Source organism: Cloeon dipterum, chromosome X (genome assembly GCF_949628265.1).
Source record: "Cloeon dipterum chromosome X, ieCloDipt1.1, whole genome shotgun sequence".
In the NCBI taxonomy this organism is placed as follows: Eukaryota; Metazoa; Arthropoda; class Insecta; order Ephemeroptera; family Baetidae; genus Cloeon; species Cloeon dipterum.
This window is the reverse complement of record NC_088790.1, coordinates 27,884,118-27,906,281: the sequence shown is the minus strand read 5'-3', so window position 1 is coordinate 27,906,281 and position 22,164 is coordinate 27,884,118. Positions and strand designations below refer to the sequence as shown.

At 39.3% G+C, this 22,164-nt stretch overlaps 2 protein-coding genes across 3 annotated transcripts in view; both read left to right on the top strand.

The window, feature by feature from the left end:
- Positions 1-15,862, top strand: part of LOC135946249 (uncharacterized) — a 44,110-nt gene extending 28,248 nt beyond the window's left edge. Inside the window, exons 4-13 of one of the 2 annotated variants that reach the window (XM_065494383.1) lie at positions 4,421-4,609; positions 5,800-5,909; positions 8,690-8,853; positions 9,691-9,852; positions 10,543-10,610; positions 11,018-11,104; positions 11,194-11,358; positions 14,032-14,238; positions 14,473-14,616; positions 15,014-15,862. In XM_065494383.1, coding sequence (XP_065350455.1) covers positions 4,421-4,609; positions 5,800-5,909; positions 8,690-8,853; positions 9,691-9,852; positions 10,543-10,610; positions 11,018-11,104; positions 11,194-11,358; positions 14,032-14,238; positions 14,473-14,616; positions 15,014-15,120 — 1,403 coding nt within the window. In that variant the 3' untranslated portion in view covers positions 15,121-15,862. Of the gene's footprint in view, positions 1-4,420; positions 4,610-5,799; positions 5,910-8,689; positions 8,854-9,690; positions 9,853-10,542; positions 10,611-11,017; positions 11,105-11,193; positions 11,359-14,031; positions 14,239-14,469; positions 14,617-15,013 lie in introns of both variants that reach the window. The other variant, XM_065494382.1, reaches the window with a different exon arrangement.
- A 2,978-nt stretch (positions 15,863-18,840) lies between these two features.
- The window catches only part of LOC135946873 (calcitonin gene-related peptide type 1 receptor-like), a 38,895-nt gene continuing 35,571 nt past the window's right edge, over positions 18,841-22,164 (top strand). Inside the window, exon 1 of the mRNA XM_065495316.1 lies at positions 18,841-18,927. Within this exon, the coding sequence (XP_065351388.1) occupies positions 18,901-18,927 (27 nt within the window). The 5' untranslated portion in view covers positions 18,841-18,900. The remainder of the gene's footprint in view (positions 18,928-22,164) is intronic.

Below are 22,164 nucleotides of genomic sequence, written 5' to 3'. Positions count from 1 at the left end.
AAGAAGAAGCCCGGTGAACTGGTTGCGGCAAATAATAACGAATCTCTCTCAGGCTCAGGCTCAAGATTTGCATTTCAAATTTGGCTACGGCTGTTAAATGAGCTTCGATGTTAATTGGTCGTAAAATGCAGTGCCTTATTTGTTTTCCTCGGAAGGTCTTTCTTAAGCACACTCCCAACAGCTTTTAAAATTGGGTTTCGCAAACAAAAATCATCGAACCCTCAAAGTGGATGTTAGTTAGTTTTACAATTAGCTAGAAAAAAATTGTATTGCAGTTCTGGGAAACTTGTGGATTTTTTACACTAAAAATTTTGGTTGTGAAAAATTTTATTTTTCGTTTTGTGGAATATAACTTGTGAATAATTGCAAATTACTGATAAATTTAATTTTAAAATCGATTGGAAAATAAAAATACCAAAGTCTCTACATTAATCACACAATTTTTTTGTCTTTGTGACTGATTTTAATTGGGAAAAAGGAACAGTAAATAAAGCCCATTCGATAAAATTCTCCAATTTGAAGATCAAACATTATAATTGGATTTTAAAAGCTCTGTGCGAAACAATAATAACAAGTTTCCAGATTTTCCAAATATGAAAAAAGTTTGACTCCTGTTTTTAGCCATTAAAAAATCTGCGGATATTTCAGAATAAAAATCTGGCCAGTCTTTGAGCCATTTTCCGCCATTTCGCCACATTCTAATTAAATGACATGATGAAATTTAACAACGTGTGTGTATATAAATCAATCTCTCCTCGCTCTCCTTTAAATATTTTTCGCACCAGGCGCGAGTGCGTCAGCGGTGCCTGAAAACAAAATAGGCGTCGATTTCCTTCACAGTTTGTTTTCGCCAGGGCAATTAATTTCGCGTCTCGTTTGGCTCGTCTTTCAGCAGCCCATTTCCGGTCTTTTGCACGAGAATATTTTCGACGCTTTGAAGAAACAGAAGCGACGACTCTTTTACCTGCCGCTCCGAATCACGATATATCAAAAAGGCCGCGGGCCCGCCGTAAATATAAAAAGGCTGACTGGCCGACCGACCGACGTTGGCAGCACGCGAATCCAAGTGTGTGTTTTATGATAATTCGGTCCGATGCGCGGCCGAACACACACAAACCGAACGTGTTTTACGACGAGCTGGAAACGAAAACTGGTGCTTTCCGCCGCTTTTTGGACCACGCGCTCGCTGCTCATCGGATCGTGTTTCACGCAAAAGGCGCGGCTCGGCCCAAAAAGCGCGTGTTTTTTCGTGAATGAGTTGATTGGCAACAGGTGTCCAGACTTTTCGTATAAAACGTAATATTATAACGCCAGCTTTCGTGGAATTCATAATTCAGGAGTCGTCTCGATGAAGACAAAAAAATAAACGATAACGGAAACGGAGGCATAAAATTGTAATGCGTCGAAGCCAATTTGTTTTTAATATTAGCCGCGAGCTTGCCCTGGTTAAAATTAATTTTTAAGTAAAAGATTATTGTTTCAATCTCGTTCCCTTTTAAAAATTTTAGATGAAAATATTGCTCCAATTTGTTAAAGAACAAAATTAATTTATTCGATTACAATCTGACTCTTTCTCTGTTGGTGTCAGATTACGCTGATTAAATTCGACTTGGACGCCAGACAAAAAGCTCTTATTTTGTGAAATCCGAGACGTATCCAGCGACATATTTTATCCGTACTTTTCTGGTGTCACCAGGTCCACTTTTCTTTCGAGACAATACTTGAATAAAAAGGCAGCAGCCCGAGTTAAAAATAATAACACAAAAAGAGCAGCAGACACACTGCTGCAGATATAGCTAGAGTTTCACCCAATGCGGCTTGGGTTTCGCTCACTCTCAGACGAACGGAACGCTCGTCGTTATTTATTAACGCCGCAAAGCCCGATTTTTATGCTAATAAAATGAGGCTAGGGGTTTTGTTGTCGGCTGCAAATCCAAGTGTAGTAAGCCGAAATGCTCATTCAAGGTGTGAGCAGAGAGAGAGTAACCCGAGAATTATTGCCGGGTTCTTTATTTTTTATTTTTGAAACGGCCAGAGTAAAAATGACACGGACGGAAATTAACCTCGCTCTTCTCACCTGACTGAACGTTTTTATGACCGTACTTAACGTGAAGGCGCGTAAATTCCCGACTGCTTTGCCTATTATTTACTTGCAGACGGGAATTTTGTGGCCCATTAATGCCCCATTAAACGGGAAGGCAATTTGCCTGCAAAACGGATCTTCAAAGGGATTTTTCTGTGCAATTTTTTTCTATTTTAGCTCCAAGACGCACATGTGCAACACGCATTTTTTTCATACTCTGAAAACGGCAATCGAGAGCAAAAAAGGATTAATTTGTCGAAAACCAACTAGATTTTTCTCTCTAGCTGCCAAGATTTTCTCATGAGCAAAAATTTAAACTCCGATATAAAAATTTGAAATTTCCCAACGTTTCAAGATAAAATTTTGCTCCTGTCAGGGAGCAGGAAATTTCGACATAAGAATATTGATGTTGCGACGGAATAATTTATTGACTAAGTAACGTTGATTAAAAAAACCGGCTCAGTGCGGCGAGGGAATTATTCAGTGTAATATTTTGCTTCCTCTCATCTCATTTTTGAAATTTATTTCATTTTAAATTTTATGTAATCTTTACAGTGCATTATAAGCAAGTAAAAGTATAAAAAACACCTAACCAAAACTCGAAAAACCTAAATTGTTTTAATTTTTTTCTCTTTGTGGATTTTTAAAATTGATGAGATGCTGGTTTTATTTATTTTGGGTGGTTCGTCTCTTCACTGTTTAGCACCTTTTCAATCACTTTCTGCTGAAAAGGCGCAAAACAAACCGATCCGAACAAAAACCAGACTCGGAGCTATATTTTTATTTTTAGCAACGTGTGTGCTTGCTTGCTTGCTTTTACTTACTCACTGTTGGCCGGCAGATCGGGCAAAAATGCGAGTCCCGCCTCTTTTGTATCGACTGCTGCGCGAGATCCGCGACTGCTTTGGGGCCGCGGTGATTTGTTTATTTGTTTTATTCGCGAGGCGCAGCGAACACGAGTGCCCACGTGAATATTAATGACCGCCGAGCGAGCAAGCGAGCGACCAACATACATACATACATTCCTCCTCTATACTCTTCTTCTTCTTCTTCTCACAGTGCGCACAGAAAACAATGGTTTGGGACGAAAAAATGTACAATTGGCTGAGAGTGCATCTCCGTGTGTGCTCTCTGCCCGACGAGAGTCATTATTGTGTACGCGCGGCGGTGTTATTATAATGTAGTAGAGCCCGCGAGTAATCGCTCTCCCCGATTACATACATATATTCTCTGTCTCTGTGTGTGTGTGTGTGTGTGTGTGCGCGCGACGCATTGTTGTTTATGTTGTGACGCTCATTAGTATGCAGGCGACAACAATGAAAGGGTGATGACAAATCGGGCATTTCGAGCGCAGCTTTTGACAAAAAAGTGTGCCGAGTACATTTGTTTGAGTGCCGCCTTGCGTGGGCTACACTCGCTCGCCGATCAAGAAGCGGTGCTTGTGTATTAAAAATGGCCTCGGGAAAGAGAATTAAACTTGTTTCAACAAAGTTAAATTAATTTAAATGCATTTTTTAATTTAATTCGATAAAGTTTATTTAAATATCATGTTACATTTAGTGTTATTAATATTTTAAATTTGAATTTAAAAATAAATTAAATCGTGCAGAAAATTTAGAATGTGTATAAGAGCTTAAAATAATGGGAGAACAAGGTCATTGACGAGAAGAATGTTAATGTTAAGTTAAATACATGCTTAAAATACAAAACAAAATATGAAACCAGGCAAAAGTGGTTGATTTTGAAAAGAGTAATATTTTTACCATGATATTTCAGCGATGGTATTACTCCATAAATTATTAATTATACGAAAGGGAAATTTGAATACTAGTTTCAATTTTATATCTTGAATTTAATCAAAAATGAAATAAGTTTATCTCAAAGTGGAATGATACTGGGCAACAATTGACAATTATTTGAATTGTTGGATGCCATAAACAATTTGATCAACAGTTTGCAATAATAAAAAATGACCTTTCTACAATAAAAATTCAAATTTTGCCAATTTTCTCCAAAATGTACAGTGCTTGAACATATTTTCTTGGCATATTCCGATTCCTCTCGTCGAGATCTGTCCAACGGCGTATGCCACTTATCGGGAAAACTCTTGGTTTTGAAATTAAATCGGATTTCAAGTAAGGAGACAGCCCTTACCATTTGAAAAGCATGGTAACTTTCCAGCCAATTTTCTCAAAAAATTCCAGCGCTTCTTAGGTCAATTTAGACATTAATTGAATCCCAAGGGACGAGTTCATGCTTTAGCAACAAGCATTTTCCAGGCTTTTGCAGTATCATTCCTCTTTTCTTCCCTCAAATTGCAATTTCATATTTTTCCAGAAACGAGGCAAATCACCGGAGAGGAGATCACGCAGGAGTTCTGTCCAATCAGTGGGCAGTTCACATTCACTTACAACCTGGCGGAAGCCAACAGTTACGAGTGCCCACATTCAACCTCGCAATTCAACAACTGCCCGAGTGGTTCGGAGCTGAACCTCAAATTCCGGCGGTGCGCCTTCCACGACCACGGTGAGTGCCTCTGCGTTTGAGTGACGTGAGCGGGGATAATTAATTCAGAGGAGGCAGGCTTATCTGGGCATTCCAATCGTAATTAAAAAGCAAACAAGTGCCGCCCTCCGTGGAAAACGGCTTTTTTTGCGTCGGATATTCGGAAAAAGATCGATCAACCTCGGCAGTCAATCGACGCGCGGCAGGCTAATTAATCTTTGGGGATGCAAAATTAGCTCGCTGATTGGACCGGCTGGCGGCGCCTTTGCGAATTTTAATTACTTTTTTGCCGCGGCCGCTAATGGAACGGGTCGCCATATCGTTTTTTTTTCATCTTCTATCCGCATGGCCTGTCAAAATGCGACGGCAACCAGAGTACAATATTTATAAAAATAGAATTGCCACTGAGTTTTCCAACACCTCCGGCTCTCTCACGGTTGTTTCTGCGCGCTAAATTTGTGCAAAATGTTAGCAACATTAATTTATCTTATGCGAAAACTTTAAAAATATTGCAAGAATTTTTTATAAATTAAGGTATTTAAGTGGAATGATACAGGGGAACAATTATTTGAATTGTTGGATGCCTTAAACAACTTTTTCAACAATTTGCAATAGTAAAAAAGGAGCTTCCTACAGTAAAAATTTAAATTTTGCCAATTTTCTCCTAAATTTACGGTGCTTGAACATATTTTCTTGCCACATTCCGATTCCTCTCGTCGAAATCTGTTCAACGGTGTATGCCACTTATTGGGGAAACTCTTGGTTTTGAAATTAAATCGGATTTCAAGTAAGGAGACAGCCATTACCATTTGAAAACCACGGCAACTTTCCAGCCAATTTTCTCAAAAAATTACAGTGTTTCTTTGGTCAATTTAGGCTTTAACTGAATCCTAAGGGACGAGTTTATGCATTGGAAACAAGCGTTTTCCAGGCTTTCGCAGTATCATTCTTCTTTAAAAACTTAAAATATGTACCTTTTTTAATCCATTAGTCCACACATTACAAACTTTCCCGTTCAAAGGAAATGTAAAACATTTTGTTTCCTATTTTTCGAGTCAGTCAAAATTAAAACTTATTAAAATTATTATTTAAAAAACTATTCGAGAAAATTCAGCTTGTAAACAATCAATGATATAAAATGGCGAAGAAATTAAATTTAAAAACAATCAGTTAGATAAGATTTTGCTAATAATTTTCGAATCAATTTTCAGACATCACGTTCCAATGCTTGGGACACTGGGCCGGACAAGGCGGACAGAGGTACCTGGCGTTGATGGACAAACGCCAGGGCTTGGATCTGAAGCAGCGGTACCGATGCGCTGTAAGTGTTTACCCGTTCCCCTTATACATTCAATATAAATGTGTAATTATTGATCACATACACACATGATCACTTGTGCGGTGGCTTGGCAAACTGGCCGAGTGACATTTTCCCCGCAGATCGAAGATTACGCAGAAACGAAGGCGTCGCTGCTTGCCGGGTTTTTATTTTTATTAATTACCGTCATTTCTTTAAACACAGAGCAGCAACGGCCGCGGCGGCGGAGGCGATTTGAATATATAGAAATGTAGCGAGTGGGCAGCTTTATCGAAATTCGATAAAATTAAAAGGAGCAGAGAAACCGGTCGGCGCGCATATAATGAATTTTTATCACCGCCGCTCTCGATTTACGAGCTGGGGATTTCGATGCTCGCATTATATATTATTATTAATGGTCGAGGACAATAAAAAATCGCTCGAGTGTCCTTTCCGCTGCTTATCTCGGCCGCAATTTATGGGCTCGCGGAGAAGAAGTGAGTGTGTGTTCGGAATTGTCAGCCGGCGCGATCTCTACTCGCGCTTGGCAGCTGGGGGCGCATAAATTTCGCTTTTGATATGACGCTTTGCAACTTCATTAGCGATCCGCTCGCACTTTATTCGCGCACGCAGCCAGATTGAATTTGATAATTGCCCGCGTCTCGCGTGCTCGACCAACATTCCACTCGATCATTTGCTACAATATTTTAATTTGAGCAGATAATTGTTAAAAGAAAATTAGAAATGATTTTAGTTTACTTAAAAAATAATTTTTAAATTGAGAAAAACCTGTAATAAAATCTGAAAAGTGCTGTTTTGATTTCCTAGAAAATCAGCAAGTATGTTTGAATGCTATTAAAGTCTTTCATTTAATCTAAAATTACATATTTTTATAACTATTGAAGTAAAATTTAAACATTGTTGCAAACTGTTGAGCACAAAATATTATATTCCCTTTTTCGATGGTTAATAAAATCCACTACATGTTGCGCCTTGGACTTAACAAGGCTCAATAGCCAATTTAAAAGCACCTGTTGCAAAAGCTTCTAAATCAGCATTTTTGCATAATTTAATCATTCGTGCACTTGATGTTACAAGTAAATTCAACTCAGTGCGCGCGTAAAACAACACAATGCAAATAGTTGAATAAGTTCACCATGAAAAGTGGATTAAGTTGTTGCGAAATGAGTTGCAAATTGCCCCAAAAAGATTACTGCTCAACGCAAAATTATGGAAAAGCCCGATCGCGCCGCTTGTTATGCTCGAGACCCGCGGCACTTTTTGCCCAGACGCAAATATTTGTTCTCTCTCTCTTCTCCGTTGCTGAAACAAAGAGCCAGGATTAAGGAAAATAGGCTTTTTTATTGTTTAATTATTCTACTTCAGACCTTAAAAATATTTAATGGCGTCTTGTATGAAAATTTCGAGGAGTTTGCGTTGGAGGCAAGGGAATTTGGCACTTTTTAAAATAAACGTCATCATCAAAAAATTCCGCAAAATAGCAGAACCTTCATTTTTTGCTCTGCGTCGACTCCATTCCCTGGCCCAGAAATAATAGTAGCCTCTAATAATATAATACACGTGTATAAGCGGTGCAAAATCGACGCGAGAGAGTTAACAAGCAAAGCAGGACCAAGTGCGAAATTCGCATTCGGAGCATGTTTGCGGTGCGCGCAATTATTCGAGCCGCCAGAGAGATGGGCCCTTGTAATTTTCCAAACAAGTGGTCGTGCCGCCGTCGATCCGACGCAAATAAAGAAGAGAAGAAGACCAGTAAGAGTGTGTGTGTGTGTGTGTGTGAGTGAACGCGCCGGGTAATTTATTTACGCGCAAAGGAAAAAGAGGCTGGCTTAGGCGTGGTCACACTCGCATTCTTGCACTGGGGCGGCTCTCGGAATTCGCAAAACACGGTTCACAAACACCGCGGATACACACATTATTTTTTTTCAAGTGCGAGCACAGCGGGGTCTTTTTTGTCAAACGTGTTCCTTACGTTCCGAGTATGGGAAAATAAAAATTAAATTATATATTATTTTTCGATTTGTTTTTATTAATGGTTACAATGTATAGAACAACATTTTTCTATATTTACACTTTGTAAAAATTATTTTTCATCAAGGTTTACAGCGGGGTCCAGATGTGCGATAAAATTTGTTCGCACTGCGCAGATCCAAGATGGCGTCTGAATGTGGGAAACAAAAAGCTCTCTTTGGATTGCCGTACGAGTGTCAAGAGTTTGTTTTTACGATCCGAAAGACACAATTAATACAAGTAATACAAATAATGTCACAATATTGACGAAAGCTTGCTTCTTTTCTCACATTTTCACGTGACCCTTTTTTCGCGCCATTGTCTGCGCGTCGCACAAATCTGGTCCCCGGTAATAAAGTTTAGAAATCACTACTGGTTTAATTTACATCGTTGTGTATTAGGTATAGTTTTCGCTTTACTTTTAATAATTACTTACACATCATAACATAATTGAATCTCAATTGGTGCAGATTTAATCATCACATTATTTACATAAGTGTCCAAGTTTTCTCCCGATTTGGCGAAATTCCATTCCAGTGCTCAGTGTGGGTCATTTTTCCGCGTAAAACGAAGGATGATAATATATGTCACCAAACTAGAAACGCTTTAAACGCCAATTAAGGCGCATTCCGCGCGCGCGGCAAGCCTCCCCGGTGGCAGAGCGCGCTCGCAAAACACACTTTTTACGCTTTTTTAGATAGACATCTGCGCTGGTTTCAAAGGAAGCGCTGTGTGTTTGGCCTCCACGTTTGCTCAATTTGCATAAATTTCAGCTGTACGAGGAGGACTCTCGCACCGGAGTGATCAGGATGGCCTTCTCGGGCGACTCGACCTGCATCACGGGCCTCGTCAGCGCCACCAGGGGCCACGAGACGATGGTGCTCAGCCCGGTGCCCCAGACCCGCTGGCCGGACGCCGTCGAGCAGAGCTCCTGCAGGTGAGTCTTCATCCCAGATGTTGTTTTTTTGGCTAATAATGACCAGCATCATTTCTGCCGTCGCGCGATATAGTTGACAGTTTTTCCCATTCATTATGTTACAAGTTGGCAAGATAAATGTTAACAATCTTGACTTTGGACAATTTAACAGGGAATAATGTTGGGTTAAAAAGTTTGAATATAAATTGCAATTATCATTTAGTGCTCAAAGACGCTAACTAATGCCTACACCGAATTTAAGTCCCTTTCATATATCAGATTAAATCCTGCTATTTATCGCTCTAGTTGCGAAAAGATTTTCTTTCGTAAATGCTGAAAAATTCGCCTCGCAAATTGGAATTAGAATTTCCTTGTTTATTCAAATCCACTTGGTTTTAACTAAAGAAGTTCAAGCTCTCCAGTTTTGGCTAATTATGATAAAAAATTAATATCAAGAAAATAATTTTTTAAGTTGGTCAGTCCATTTTAAAACTAAACGATGAAATGATTTTTCAAAAGTATGAAAAATGGTCGAAGTTGCAGGAGTAGCTGACGTCTCCCAACAATTTTTCCTGAGATTTGATTATAATTCAATCAAAGAACATTTGCCAAGTTCTAACAAACACGTTGAGCACACATTAAAAACTTCTCACTAAAAGGTCAAAGCACCCACACACATAAATCGCGCCTCGTATAATTCGTGCAGGGGCTTTTCAATTACTGCGCGTGATTTAACGCCCGAAAAGCGGATGCAGGTCAAATTAAAATGCCGACGGGTGCTCGCCGAAAGAAAGAAAGAAATAAACGAGCACGCACGGGGTTATTTATTGCGGGTCGAGCTCATTACTTTTATTGCAGCTTCCCAAGATGGGCACAAGGACACTGGGAGAATCTGCAAGTCAACGGCAACCAGCTCACCTATCGCGACCAGAAGTCTTTTTCCGTCTCGAACATCAAATGCGTCGGACCGGCTATGGGCGAAAACAGCGAAAAGTTCGGCATCTACACCAGAAACCAGTGGTTAGTAAAATAATTAATCGTGAAATGAGCACAGTTGGTGCCACAACGAGACCATAGTTGAAATGTTTTGCTCAGAAGAAGAAAAATTATTTTTTTAATTAATTTTGTAAATTCACCAGTTGTTCAAATCCGCCAACAGATGGCGCCACCGTATAATTTCGATATAAAATTTAGTTTTAAGGCACTTCCGCTGTGATTTCAGACTTAATCCTGCCAATGTGAATTCTTCGTTTAATTTGCTTTCTTTTGACGTGCTGAAAACCAAAATCGGTCCAACCATTCGCCGTAGAAACGTTGGAAAATATTTTTTATTTCAAAAAATAGCTTTTCACGATTCTACGGCGGTTGGCTGAACCAATTTTTGTTTTCATTACGTCAAAAGAAAGGATATTAAGTGGAGAATGCACAGTAGCTAAATTGAGTCTGAAATCGCAGCGAAAGGGCCTTAAATTAAATTTATTACGAAAGTCTACGGTGGCGCCATCTGTTGGCGGCTTCGAACTCTAAGGGTTTATACAACTGGTCAATTATTTCATGTAAATCAAGTTACATAAAATAAATTTGTAGATTCTCCTGATCTAAAATAATCAGATCCTATTTAGTTTTTCACTTGGAAAAACTTTTAAATAATTTTAGCTCAAATCTAATCTAGATGAGAGAAAATAGTTTTAAACGAAATACATCTTTCAGTGGGGAGGACCGGTACAGCTGCATGTGGATGACGAGGCGGGCCAACAACGTGATGGAGCTGAAAATGAGTGAGTTTAGCCACTTTTTTCCGCGTGTGCGTGTTCCTTCATTCCGGTCCACCTCATATTGTCTCTTAATTTGGACGTCGTCCAATTTGAGTTGGGTTGTGTTCTCCTCGCACCCAGCACACAGAATGTCGCGTAGGCGTCATCCATACCCTTTCCGACATACCTGCTCGCGCGGATTGCTTTTAAAATTCCGCGAGGATGTTCGGCCCGCTCGAGCAGCGAAAGTGAAAAAGAAACACACACGTGCAAGAAATAATATCGAGAGAGTCATGGAACCCACGCAGCAAATCTGAAATTAGCTTGTGTTGATTTTATCTCTCTGCATATATGCGAATATATATACCTAGAGCGCAGACGCCCTGCGGGGAGAAAAGCAAATTGCTAACCTATTACGTAATTTATTGCAGGCCGAATCACCAGCGACAGGTTCAACGGGAGCATGTGCTTGGACTATGCCTTCGACCACTCTTCAAATGGTTGGCAAACCCATGGAAGTAAGTTTTACCCCCGAAAAATTCTCATCCTTAAAAATCTTCTTCGCAAGACCAATGTTAACCATCAGTTTGGCATTTTGTTTGTCTAGAAATCGACACCATTCAGGAGTCACCATGCCCGATTTCCGGTGAGTTTCTTGGCAGTCTCCCAGACAACGACCGTCTTTGTGCAAGGCTTTACTCGGACTGCAACAACCCTGAAATCATGTTCTTCACCGTTTACGACTGTACAATGCCGGCCGACGTGTTCGAAGGTAAGCAATCGCAACAACTCCCAAATCCAAAAGGGCAGGGAACAGCTAGACTTGGGAATTTTAGTTCAATTTTCCGGCAAAAATCCGAGACTGTTAAGTAGTTTTTACATAATGAAAGAGACAGATATTGTTTTCAGCTTATAACAAAGAATCGATCTCTAAAAACAAAAATTATTTGGGTTATTATTCGGCCATTTTAATTATTTTCTGTATGGAACCGTTACGGTCAACCATTGAATATTTGTAAATTTATTTATTTCTTCACTCCAAGCCTCGTTTCTACAGAGATCTGATGAACCCATTATGGTTTTGAGCTCATCAAATTAAATCTTTTTACATCAAGAATGCATAAGTGGCAGGATTGAATCTGAAAGGGCAGTGTAGATACGCGGAAATTGATGGAAAATTGAATTATCTTTAAAGGTGAAAAATTAATCATTTATTTTTAATTTGGGGGGATTTATTGTTCTGGGAAAGTTTCAATAGATTTTTAGAAACATATCCACATTTTTGTTAACTAAATTAACGGTCAGGTTTTTAAACATTTACATTTGTTTAGTAAAAAGTTTTACAATAAAACTAAAATTCCCAAGTTTAGCACAATCCACAACATGTAAATAACAGAAAATTGGGTTTCTTAATAACAAAACTAACCATGCAGCAAGCATAGTCATACTAACCAAAACAATAACAAATTAAAAAAAAAACTTTTGGCGATCGCGGGGTTTGAATTAACATTTTGCAGCTGGAGGAGCAACGCGCGGCGTGTCTCGCTGGAGGCGGCAGCAGCCGCGACGCATCTACCACATCTCCGACCCCCGACCCTCCACCGTCTCGACCACCCCCACACCCCCGCCGACCACCACCCCGCTCCCGACGGAGCCACCCTCCTCGAGCGCTCCCGAACTCCCGCACCCCGCGCACGAGAAGCTGTTTGACGAGCTGCCGCCTCCGGAGGCGGCCCCCTCGCGGCCCCCGTTCGACCCCGAGCAGTACGACAACTCGGGCTATCCAATCCCGAATTACGGCTATCAGTACCAGCCGCGCTCGTACGGCGGCTACGGCTTCAGCCGCTTCGACCACCTGCAGCCGCGCAACCTGCCCCTGCCCCCGACGCCTCCGACGCCGCCTCCGGAGGCGGACGGCGAGGTGTACGATCCGTGGACCTTTCCGCGCACCCACGGCAACCTAAGCCGGGCCACGTGGGTCACGCCGCCCCCCAAAACCACCCTGCCTCCGCCCCCACCCCCGCCTCCGCCGTCCTTTTATAGACCGCCGGTGAGGTACAACCCCTTTCCGACCAAGAGAGAAGGTACTTGTCCGCGCGACAAAACGGACCAGCCACTGGTCGTGTGTGTGTTTGAGTGCTTTTTTCCGTTCCAGCACCTAAATTGTTTGCAGCAGGCAGCACCAATAATGAGAACCGTTTTTATTGCGCATTGAACTTATTCTTTTCAAAAGAGCTAACGAAGTTTTATATTTTAGAATTCGTAAGGAAAATCAAATAAATGGTGAATTCTAAAATTTCTAAGTCTTTCAGAGACGTGAAGGAAAGGGAGAGAGTATTTGGGTGACAAAAAAAATCTAAACAGTGTCAACTTGTAAAATTTGGATTTTTTCCTCCTGGAATAAAGCCTAGACAAGTGATAAAATTGTATTAATCAAAACTTGCATTACAATATATTCCGTATTTAAATTAAGATTATAAAATTTGATGGAAAAGGAAATAATAACCTGCGATAAATCAGTTTGCTAAATTATTACTTTTCCGCACAAAATAACTTCTAATTTTTCAATAATGGAAAAAATAAATAAAATTTCAATCAGAGATTTGTAACCCTAATATACGCCTTAAAATCTCTCTTCGCATTGAAATTCTTTCCTTAATTGACCAGTTGCATAAACCCTTAGTTATTAAAGCCGCCAACAGATGGCGCAACCACAAACTTTCTTAAAAATTTGTTTTAAGCGGTTTTAAGGCATTTCCGCTGCGATTTCAAACTCAATCTAGCTATATTGCTCTTTTTAATTAATTTGCTTTTTTTTTGACGTGCTGAAAACCAAAATCGGTTCAGCCATTCGCCGTAGAAACGTTGGAAAAGATTTTTTTATTTCAAAAAATAGTTTTTCACGATTCTACGGCGATTGGCTGAACCGATTTTGGTTTTCAGCACGTCAAAAATTAGCAAATTAATTGAAGAACGCACAGTAGCTAGATTGAGTCTGAAATCGCAGCGGAAGTGCCTTAAAATCGGAAGTCTACTGTGGCGCCATCTGTTGGCGGCTTCGAAAACTTAGGGTTTATGCAACTGGTGAATTGTTTCGTAATAAATTACTTTATGGATTTGTGCTGATTTGAGGCAGAGTTGCCCTGTCAGCCCATAATAAACTTAATTTTGAAACTAAATTAGCAGAAGAATGGAAAAATTAAAATTTCGTTTCTCTTTTCTCACATTTTTATTTTACTCACTTCATTTTGTAACACATTGTATATTTTCTGCATGCGCATCATTGTTGTACGTGTAAAGCACCGCTTTTGTATGTTAATTAGCTAAATATTTTACACCGCCCATCTTTGCATCTCGTCACCGTTTTATTTTAATTTTAATTTTCGTCCTCTCTATTACCCAATATTGCCTCATCAATTTTAAACCGCAATTTTACGCTTTGCAGAGCGCGAGTACAGGTGTTTGGGCCAGTGGCAGGAGAACGGCCACAACTACACCTACACGCAGCGAAAGGATATCGGCAACAGTTACGAATGCTTCGCTGGAAAAATCATGTCCGACTCTGCGATCATCATCATGGAAGCCGGCCCGCACTGCGCCCGTGTGTGGGACGTCGAAATGAAAGGCATGAAACTCCAGAAACAAGGAAAAGGTCTGAATTTTTTTATTCGTTACATAACCGAAAATTTTGAAAACTTGCAACATCAAAACCACCGAAAGCTCGCGTCTGAAACAGGAAACGGGATCGGTTCAGTAGTTCATTGCCAGTTATTTCCGTTCCGCAAGGTCCTTTATTGTCATGTAGATCCGCTTTGGATTTTTCTAGAAAAATTAGCTGAATAAAAACGATGAAAATTTAACCAATTTTTTGGCATTTTCACAGCAGTATCGTGCCTGCCAAGAACAACCCCAACATATCCAACAAGGGTGCCTCCGTCGCAGAGGCCGTACAGGCCGACCACCAATGGGCCATACACGGGCAGCAAACTGCCGCAGCCGACGCCTACAAAACCCTGGAAGACAATTACTGGTACGATATTATTTATTATGTTCTCACGTGCTATTGAAGTTTTTATGTAATTCAATTTGCTTCGTGTTTTTATGGTTTTTAATGCAATCGCGTGATTGATGAAGTATATTTAACTGCAATAAAAATTTGCTCTTTGAAATTGTGGACAAAGCCGTCAGTCAAGTCGTAAAACTGAGGAAACTGATTTAATTTCAGTCCATAACTAACGGAAAACTTCCTTTTTAAAATAATTGCCTGATTATCTGCAATAGCTAAACACGGGTATATAATTACGTGGTTTGTTTTTTCATTAGTATTAAATAAATTAATTTTAAATACAATCCTCTTCTGTTATGAACATTTTTTACGGACCTTTTCACTCTGGAGCTTAATTATTAATTAAAAAATTAAATTTCAGCACCCCCGAAAGACAAAGTGTCGAGTGGAGCGGCAAGCCATCATTTGAGCTACATCTTTTTGGCCGTGCTGCTGAGCCTGCGGATGCTGCAGCCGTGGATTCTCTGAATGCGTCCGCCCTCTGGCGGCGCCGCCTCGAACTGCATACCACACTATTAAAGCACAGTGATGTGTGTTCCGTCTGTGATTAATTAATAATTAATAACGAGATAGTAGTTGTTGTATTTTAACCGACCGAAATCTATATCGATCCAAATTTAATGGACGCGTCTGTTGTTTGTTGCTTAAAAAGTGGAATCGAAACTGGAGTAGGAAAAACAGCTCAGATGCCAAAATCATGTTCCACGCACGTGTGTCTGAATGAGCGCGATTGCCTTATCGAATTACATTTATTTGCAGGAATACTTGCCACTTTTGTGTAAGTGCTGACGCGCGTTCCCTCTCGACGAGGGTTTTATTTCAAAGCAGACTGAGCACGCGGGGTTTGGCTTTTTAATGTTTATTTGCGAGAGTTGACGACTTTTAATTTTATTAGCTGCCGCTGCGTTTTAGTATACCGCTTGTAATACCATCATTATGTGTATTGGTTGTGTATTTACTCCTAATGACCGTTCATTTTCCTAACCTCAAGAATTTTAAATTCCAAATTTTCTAAAATAATCCTGAAAAGCAGCTTTTACATTTTTGCTTTTGTATTACTTTATAAAGTCATGCATTTTATATTTATGTGTCGCCCCCATTATTTATTTTTAAGTTTGTATATTGATGCTGAGTATGTATGATTATTATTGTAGAATTTATGTATTGTTTTGTGTAAATTCAAAAATAAAATATGAAAAGATAAAACTAATTTTACTTGATTTTATTTATGTACAACGTTAATTAATTAATTACTATACGAAATTGCAAGGTCAACGTGTGAATATCCAGGCAAATTGACTGAAAATTTTAACGTGAGATGGGCACGGTTCACTCAATAAGAATTAATTAATTAAACCCTTCCAAAGTGAAGCTTTACAGGACAACAATAAAGAACATTTTGCATAGCTGGCTATAGAAAGTGGTTCATTATTGAGTCTATTATTTGCGGGATTCAGCAACAATTGCACTTTATTTATTTTACAATGTACAGAAATAGACACAGGACTGAAAAAAGAATCAGTTAATCAATCATTTTTTCACCTTTTTGTTGCGATCTATCCAACGGGGTGTTGTGTAAATTTTGAGGTGAATTTCCCTACTGTGGAAAGAGATCCTGATTTTCAATAGGGAGACAGTGCGCGCCGTTTGATTAGCATGCAAACTTTACAGCCAATTTACTCGCAAATTTAAACGACAATACCTGGGCAATTTGAGCTCCTCCCCAATTTTTGTATAGGATTTGAATTAAAGATAACAAGGATTTTCACAAATTTTCTGTACAACATTTTTTATTCAAAGGCCATAAAACTAGGAACCCGTTTCCAGGTTGTTAGGTAGATTGTTAGATAGTTGTTTGTTGTGTTATTAATACAAAAAGACGAATGACCAACAATTAAGAATATATAGTCTCTACTACTGTGACGCTATATAAACGTCAAACTTTTGCAGCGAAAGTTATAGTTGCGACGTATGCAAGCGGAAGAAGAAGAGTGAACCAAAAAAGTAATCTTATTTTAGGACACGAGGCATATTTTTCTTCCAATAGATAGTCACTACTATCTTTACCAAGAGAAATGTCGGTTCCAATACGAAAGTAAAAAGAGAAAGAAAATAGTGGCTGATTTAAAAAATTAAAATTTTAGGTTTCAGAACTCTCCTTTGACACAAAATTAAAGTCAAGATAGAAAAATAAACTAGAAAACGTGCAATCTTTGAAAACTCATACAAGCAAAATTTTGTTGTATTCTTTTCTTGAATATTGATTAATTGTTAGTGTTTTTTTTAAAATTGTTAGATTTAAATGAATTTTGCATTGCTACTTTTATGCCATCATCTGCTCCTAAACTTTTAAGAACGACGATTATTTATTATTCTATATCACACTTCATTTGATCTCCAGTCCACGAATTGTTAATGTGTCGTCTGAGTTTGACAGGTTTTGAGATGGGAATAGATTTCAAAGGGAGCAGAGCGGTGACGCTAAACGTCAAACTTTTGCAGCGAAAGTTGGTCGCGACGCATGCAAGCGGAAGAAGAAGAAAAGAGAACCAAATAAATGTAATCTTATTTTAGGACTCGAGGCATATTTTTCCCCTAATAGATCCTAATGATGCCGCGCCGAAGCAACTTTCTTTTTAAAAACGAATTATGCCTCCATCAACCATTCCACTTTGTGAATTTGAAATTCAGAAAAGTTGGCTAACCAGATTGCATCTCGCTCTGTTCTCCATATTTCTCTGCGGCGGAATTCCATTCAGCAAACGTCATCAAAAGTTGGTTTGCACTTGATTCAACCTGGATTATATCTCCCTTATTTTTCCTTCCTCCGCCTGCAGCGAACATAAATAATCTCATTTTTCCACTCGCGCTTCCTTCCCCGGCGCTCGCAACTTTGGCAGAGAATAAGGAACACGCTAAAATAGATATATCGCGCTCGCGAGGCGTTTGCATGGGCGTCGAAAGTGAAACACGTTCACGTGGAAATGTAAACATCACGCGCGAAAATTATGCCAAACAATCAGTGCTGATGTTGCTTTCTCCGCTTTAACGCGCCGAGCATTCCTTTCCTTGAACAGTTGAACAGTCAAAGAAATGAGCAAACAACAATTGATTTAGGAGATCATACAAGATGATTCTTAATTAAAATTAAAGAGGAATGATACTAGAAAAGCCTGGAAAATGCTTGTTACCAATGCATAAACTCGTCCCTTAGAATTCAGTTAAAGCCTAAATTGACCTAAGAAGCGCTGTAATTTTTGGAGAAAATTGGCTGCAAAGTTAGCGTGCTTTTCAAATGGTAATGGCTGTCTCCTTACTTGAAATCCGATTTAATTTCAAAACCAAGAGTTTCCCCAATAAGTGGCATACACAATTGGACAGATCTCGACGAGAGGGATCGGAATATGCCAAGAAAATGTGTTCAAGCACTGTTCATTTTGCAGAAAATTGGCAAAATTTGAATTTTTATTGTAGGAATGTCTTTTTTTATTATTGCAAATCGTTGAACAAATTGTTTATCGGTCATTGTTTAAGGCATTCAACAATTTAAATAATTTTCAATTGTTGCCCAGTATCATTCCACTTTAAGATCAACAAAACAAATTTAGGGTGTTGAGAAAAAATATTTCTTATGGGGATTTGGCGAACCCTGCTTACGATTCAGTTAATTGCGAAGCACTTAAGGAACATTTCGCGTAATGAAGAGGTTAGCTCTAATTACAGAGCCTGGAGTACGCAACCAGCTTGAAATTGCTGCAAAACGGCACAGCATCCTCGCAAACATAAACAAGAGTGAAGTGCTTTCTTTGATCAAAGAAACACACTTGAAGGAAGCATTTGTTGCAGTTTTAATGAGACACTGTTGTTGTAGCTGAATTCACTGTTTGATACATTTTTAATCATCGAGACGACTCCCAACATCCCTTTATAGTCACGGGAGCAATCCGCAATTCCATTTGACGATGCGGGACAAAGCGCTGGGGGTCAAAGGGGAGTATGAGAATAGCAATTCGGCATTGACCGAGTCCGAAATCGGTCTGGACAATAAGAGCAACAGCGTATAAAAGACGTGAAAGAAAGTCCGCTTTTGTCCGCGCGCCGCTCCTGGGCCGCGATCCGGAGGCGGCAGCGGCGCCGGAGGGGGCCGGGGGGCGCATGCTCCCGTGTCTGCGTTTGGGCGCAGGCAGGCTGGCAGGCAGGGTAGAGACACTCTGTGGCCGCGCGCCGTCCGCTCCGCAACGCCCGCTGATGCCTCCGCCCGTCGCCGGACTCTTGGTGAGTGAACGAACGCGGACACGTTTTTCCCATGATCCTTCCACTTTGATTGCCCTCGGACCGTCTCGCTGCTGACAACTTTATCCAACACACGCGCGTTTATTTTCGGAACCGCATTTATGCAAGCGTCTCTCTCCGTACTGCGCAGCCGAAGAAATCGAGTCTCGATTTAAGAGCAAAAGTGGTTTTCTGCACAAGATGCAAATATTGTTGTGCGTTACGAAATAGAATTGTGAAATATTTTGGAGTATTTATGTAACAGAAATAAATATTTTTTTAATTGGTAGGAAAATTATTCTCATTCCTATTTAGAGATTTTATTTTTTAGCATTTAAATATTTATGCTACCGGTCTGGTTTTAATTTAAAAATTAATTGCGGGTAAAATGGAAATATATACCATATTTTTAACTCACCTTTCTTCCGTATAATTTCAGCTAGAAGAAATTTTAAAGGGAGGGCCATTTTCCGAAAAAGCGAACATTTTGAATTTCTGATTTTTAATTAATTTTAATGAGACGTTTTAGTTTTGCATTCTGAAATCTACTAATTAATTTATGCACGAAAATACAATGTTTTTATTGACGGTATTAAACTATGATTTCATCTCCAAAAGTTTAAATTAACGATTCAACTTAATTTTGAAACATTTATTTCGAACGCACATTTCGTACAGATAAAATAATCGAAATATGTTTCCAGGCATTTAAATACATACCTAAATATTTTCCCTTGATTCAGTGCAGAGTCCGAGTTTGCTTCTAAAAATTATAGAAATTATTAAAATGAAGAAGATATTTTTTCTGAGATGATTCTTGAATAAATTAGCTTAATTTTCGGTATTTTGATTTTTCCCAAAAAATTTTAAAGGTTTTTTAACGGCCGTCAAATGCACAACAAAATAATAAAATGAAATTTTCATTCGCTGGAAACTGTTGGCATGACTTAAATATAAAACCAAAATTTTAACGCAATAATGGCAATAAAATATAATGGTTTATTTTTGTCTTAATCAATAACCTATCACAATCGACGACCTTAATATCCATATCACTTAATTTTTAAGAATTTTAAGAACAATACTCTCCAGAGGGAAAATCATTTTAAATCGATCTTAAAAATAAAAGTGAATTTCACGCTACACAAAACCCCAGTTAAAATCAACTCACATTTCGAGATTGATCATTCAGCACAAGACTTTGCTACACGTGCAACAGCAGCACTTAAATTTAGAACGCTGATCCACGTCTCTCTGCGCAACAATTTTCGCTCGGTTGCACCAATCACGTGCGCTAAATGAAAAAAAAATCTTGTTTCCTCTTATTTTTTTCAGTTCCGCGCTTTAGGTGCTCCTCCACTGATACAAACTTTTGCAATTTGTGATATTTCAGTGCCAATGAATTAACTTTCCTGCTCAAAGCAACAATATCCGCCGCTTGGGATATAACACACCGTAGAACAAATTAATTTCTGTAATACTGCACATTGCAAAGATACGTCGCGAGTCTCGTTCGCTGCGATATTGACGCCCGCGCTTCACCAAAGGAGACCATATTGAAAGGGATGGAAGTCTTAGCAAGCTTCATCAATCAGCCAGAAATTTCTTTTATTACACGAGAATTCTCTCGAGGAATTGACCTCGCAGAAAATTCTCAAAGGAGAAGCACGATATTTAAAGAAAAGGAACTTTTTAAATCTCAAATCCAAGTTGATTGAACATTCGCAGACTCCTCGAAACATTTTTTGTGTGTCGAGACCGCGCCTGGAATAAATTTTCCACAATGCTTTGCTATTTACTTTTGCTCTAAAGAGGATTACACGTGCACCCACGTTCATCGTGCGAAAGAGGAGCATCTATTTGTTTGCTTTTGCTTACGCGCGACACACAAATTGAGGGGAAACAATCCATTCGTTCGCTCTGCTTTGCTGATGTTCATTTGCCAGTGAAATCACGGCCACTTAATTAACGGAATGTGATCATACGCCCTATTAACAGCGTTCGACATTATTTGTTCGCATTCGGCGTGGCTGAAAAAGCGACCTTTGCATATTTCAATAATAAAAAAATAAAAACAGAACGGTTTACGGAAAGCCTTGCAAAGAACAAAAACATCCCAACCGACCTAAAACCACTCAAATATGTTTTTGCTGGCGCTTTTCCCCTCGTCAAATATTCATTGCAAACTGCTAACGCGCTAAAAAAAAAAGAAATTCCCGGCTTCGCCGTTTTTTTTCACAGGAAATTTCTACTAACGATCGCCCGAACTCCGCAAAGCCTTCCAGTTTAGCTGACGCGGGCAGGCAAATGATGCACGAAGTTCCTGACGAACCCATCTGGTGCAATCAAACTGAAATCAGGGAACCGCGAGCTGCACTCTGCTTTATATGAGCTCTCCGCGAAGGTTAAACGAAATGAGAAATCAGCAACAGGCGGTTCATTAAAACATTCTTGGCATTTGAAATGATATATATGAGTTTCTACGGGGCAGAAAACACAGGGAAGGAGTAAAAATATAAAAATAAAATCGATAAATGCCTTGTCGATGTTGATGAGAGCAGGGATATTTGAAATTTTATTCAAGTCCAATAATCGATTCAAAGCCGTGCCAAAAAATGAGAAAAAGTTTTCAATGGAGTTTCAGCAAGTTGATGTGTGCCAAACTGCCGCGTTTGTGCAAATATTAATCATAAAACTTTGTGACGTGCTCTCAAATTACATTAGAACGAGGAAATTTCTTCCTGTCCTCACTAAAAGCTGAAAAGGTGTGCTGGTGGTGAATTTTGCTTGAATAACAGGTTCAATTATGAAAGGTTAAAGAGCAAACCACCGCAAATCGTCGTTGCCTATTGCTTAAACTAGTCCTTTTTTGAGGATTAAGTTTTAGCCAATGTCGTACATTTTTTTCTAAAATGGGCTGCAAAATTGGCAAGCCTTTCAAAAATTTAAATCTTATATTTTTGCTCAACAATGAGTTTCCCTGAAAAGTTGATTAACTGTTGGAGAGGTCTCGACGAGAGGAATCAAATAAGTCATACAAATTTTGGAGTAAATTGGAATCAGCTGCATTATTAAGCCAACAATTACAATCATTTTCAATTGTTGTCCTGTACCAATCCACAGTAGAATAGTATGTATCGATTATGTACGATTCGATAAAAGTAAAAGACTCTACCCTTTTGGGCGGATTACGGCACTGTTTTTTGGCTCGACCTTGAAAGAAAATGGCAACGCTGGGCA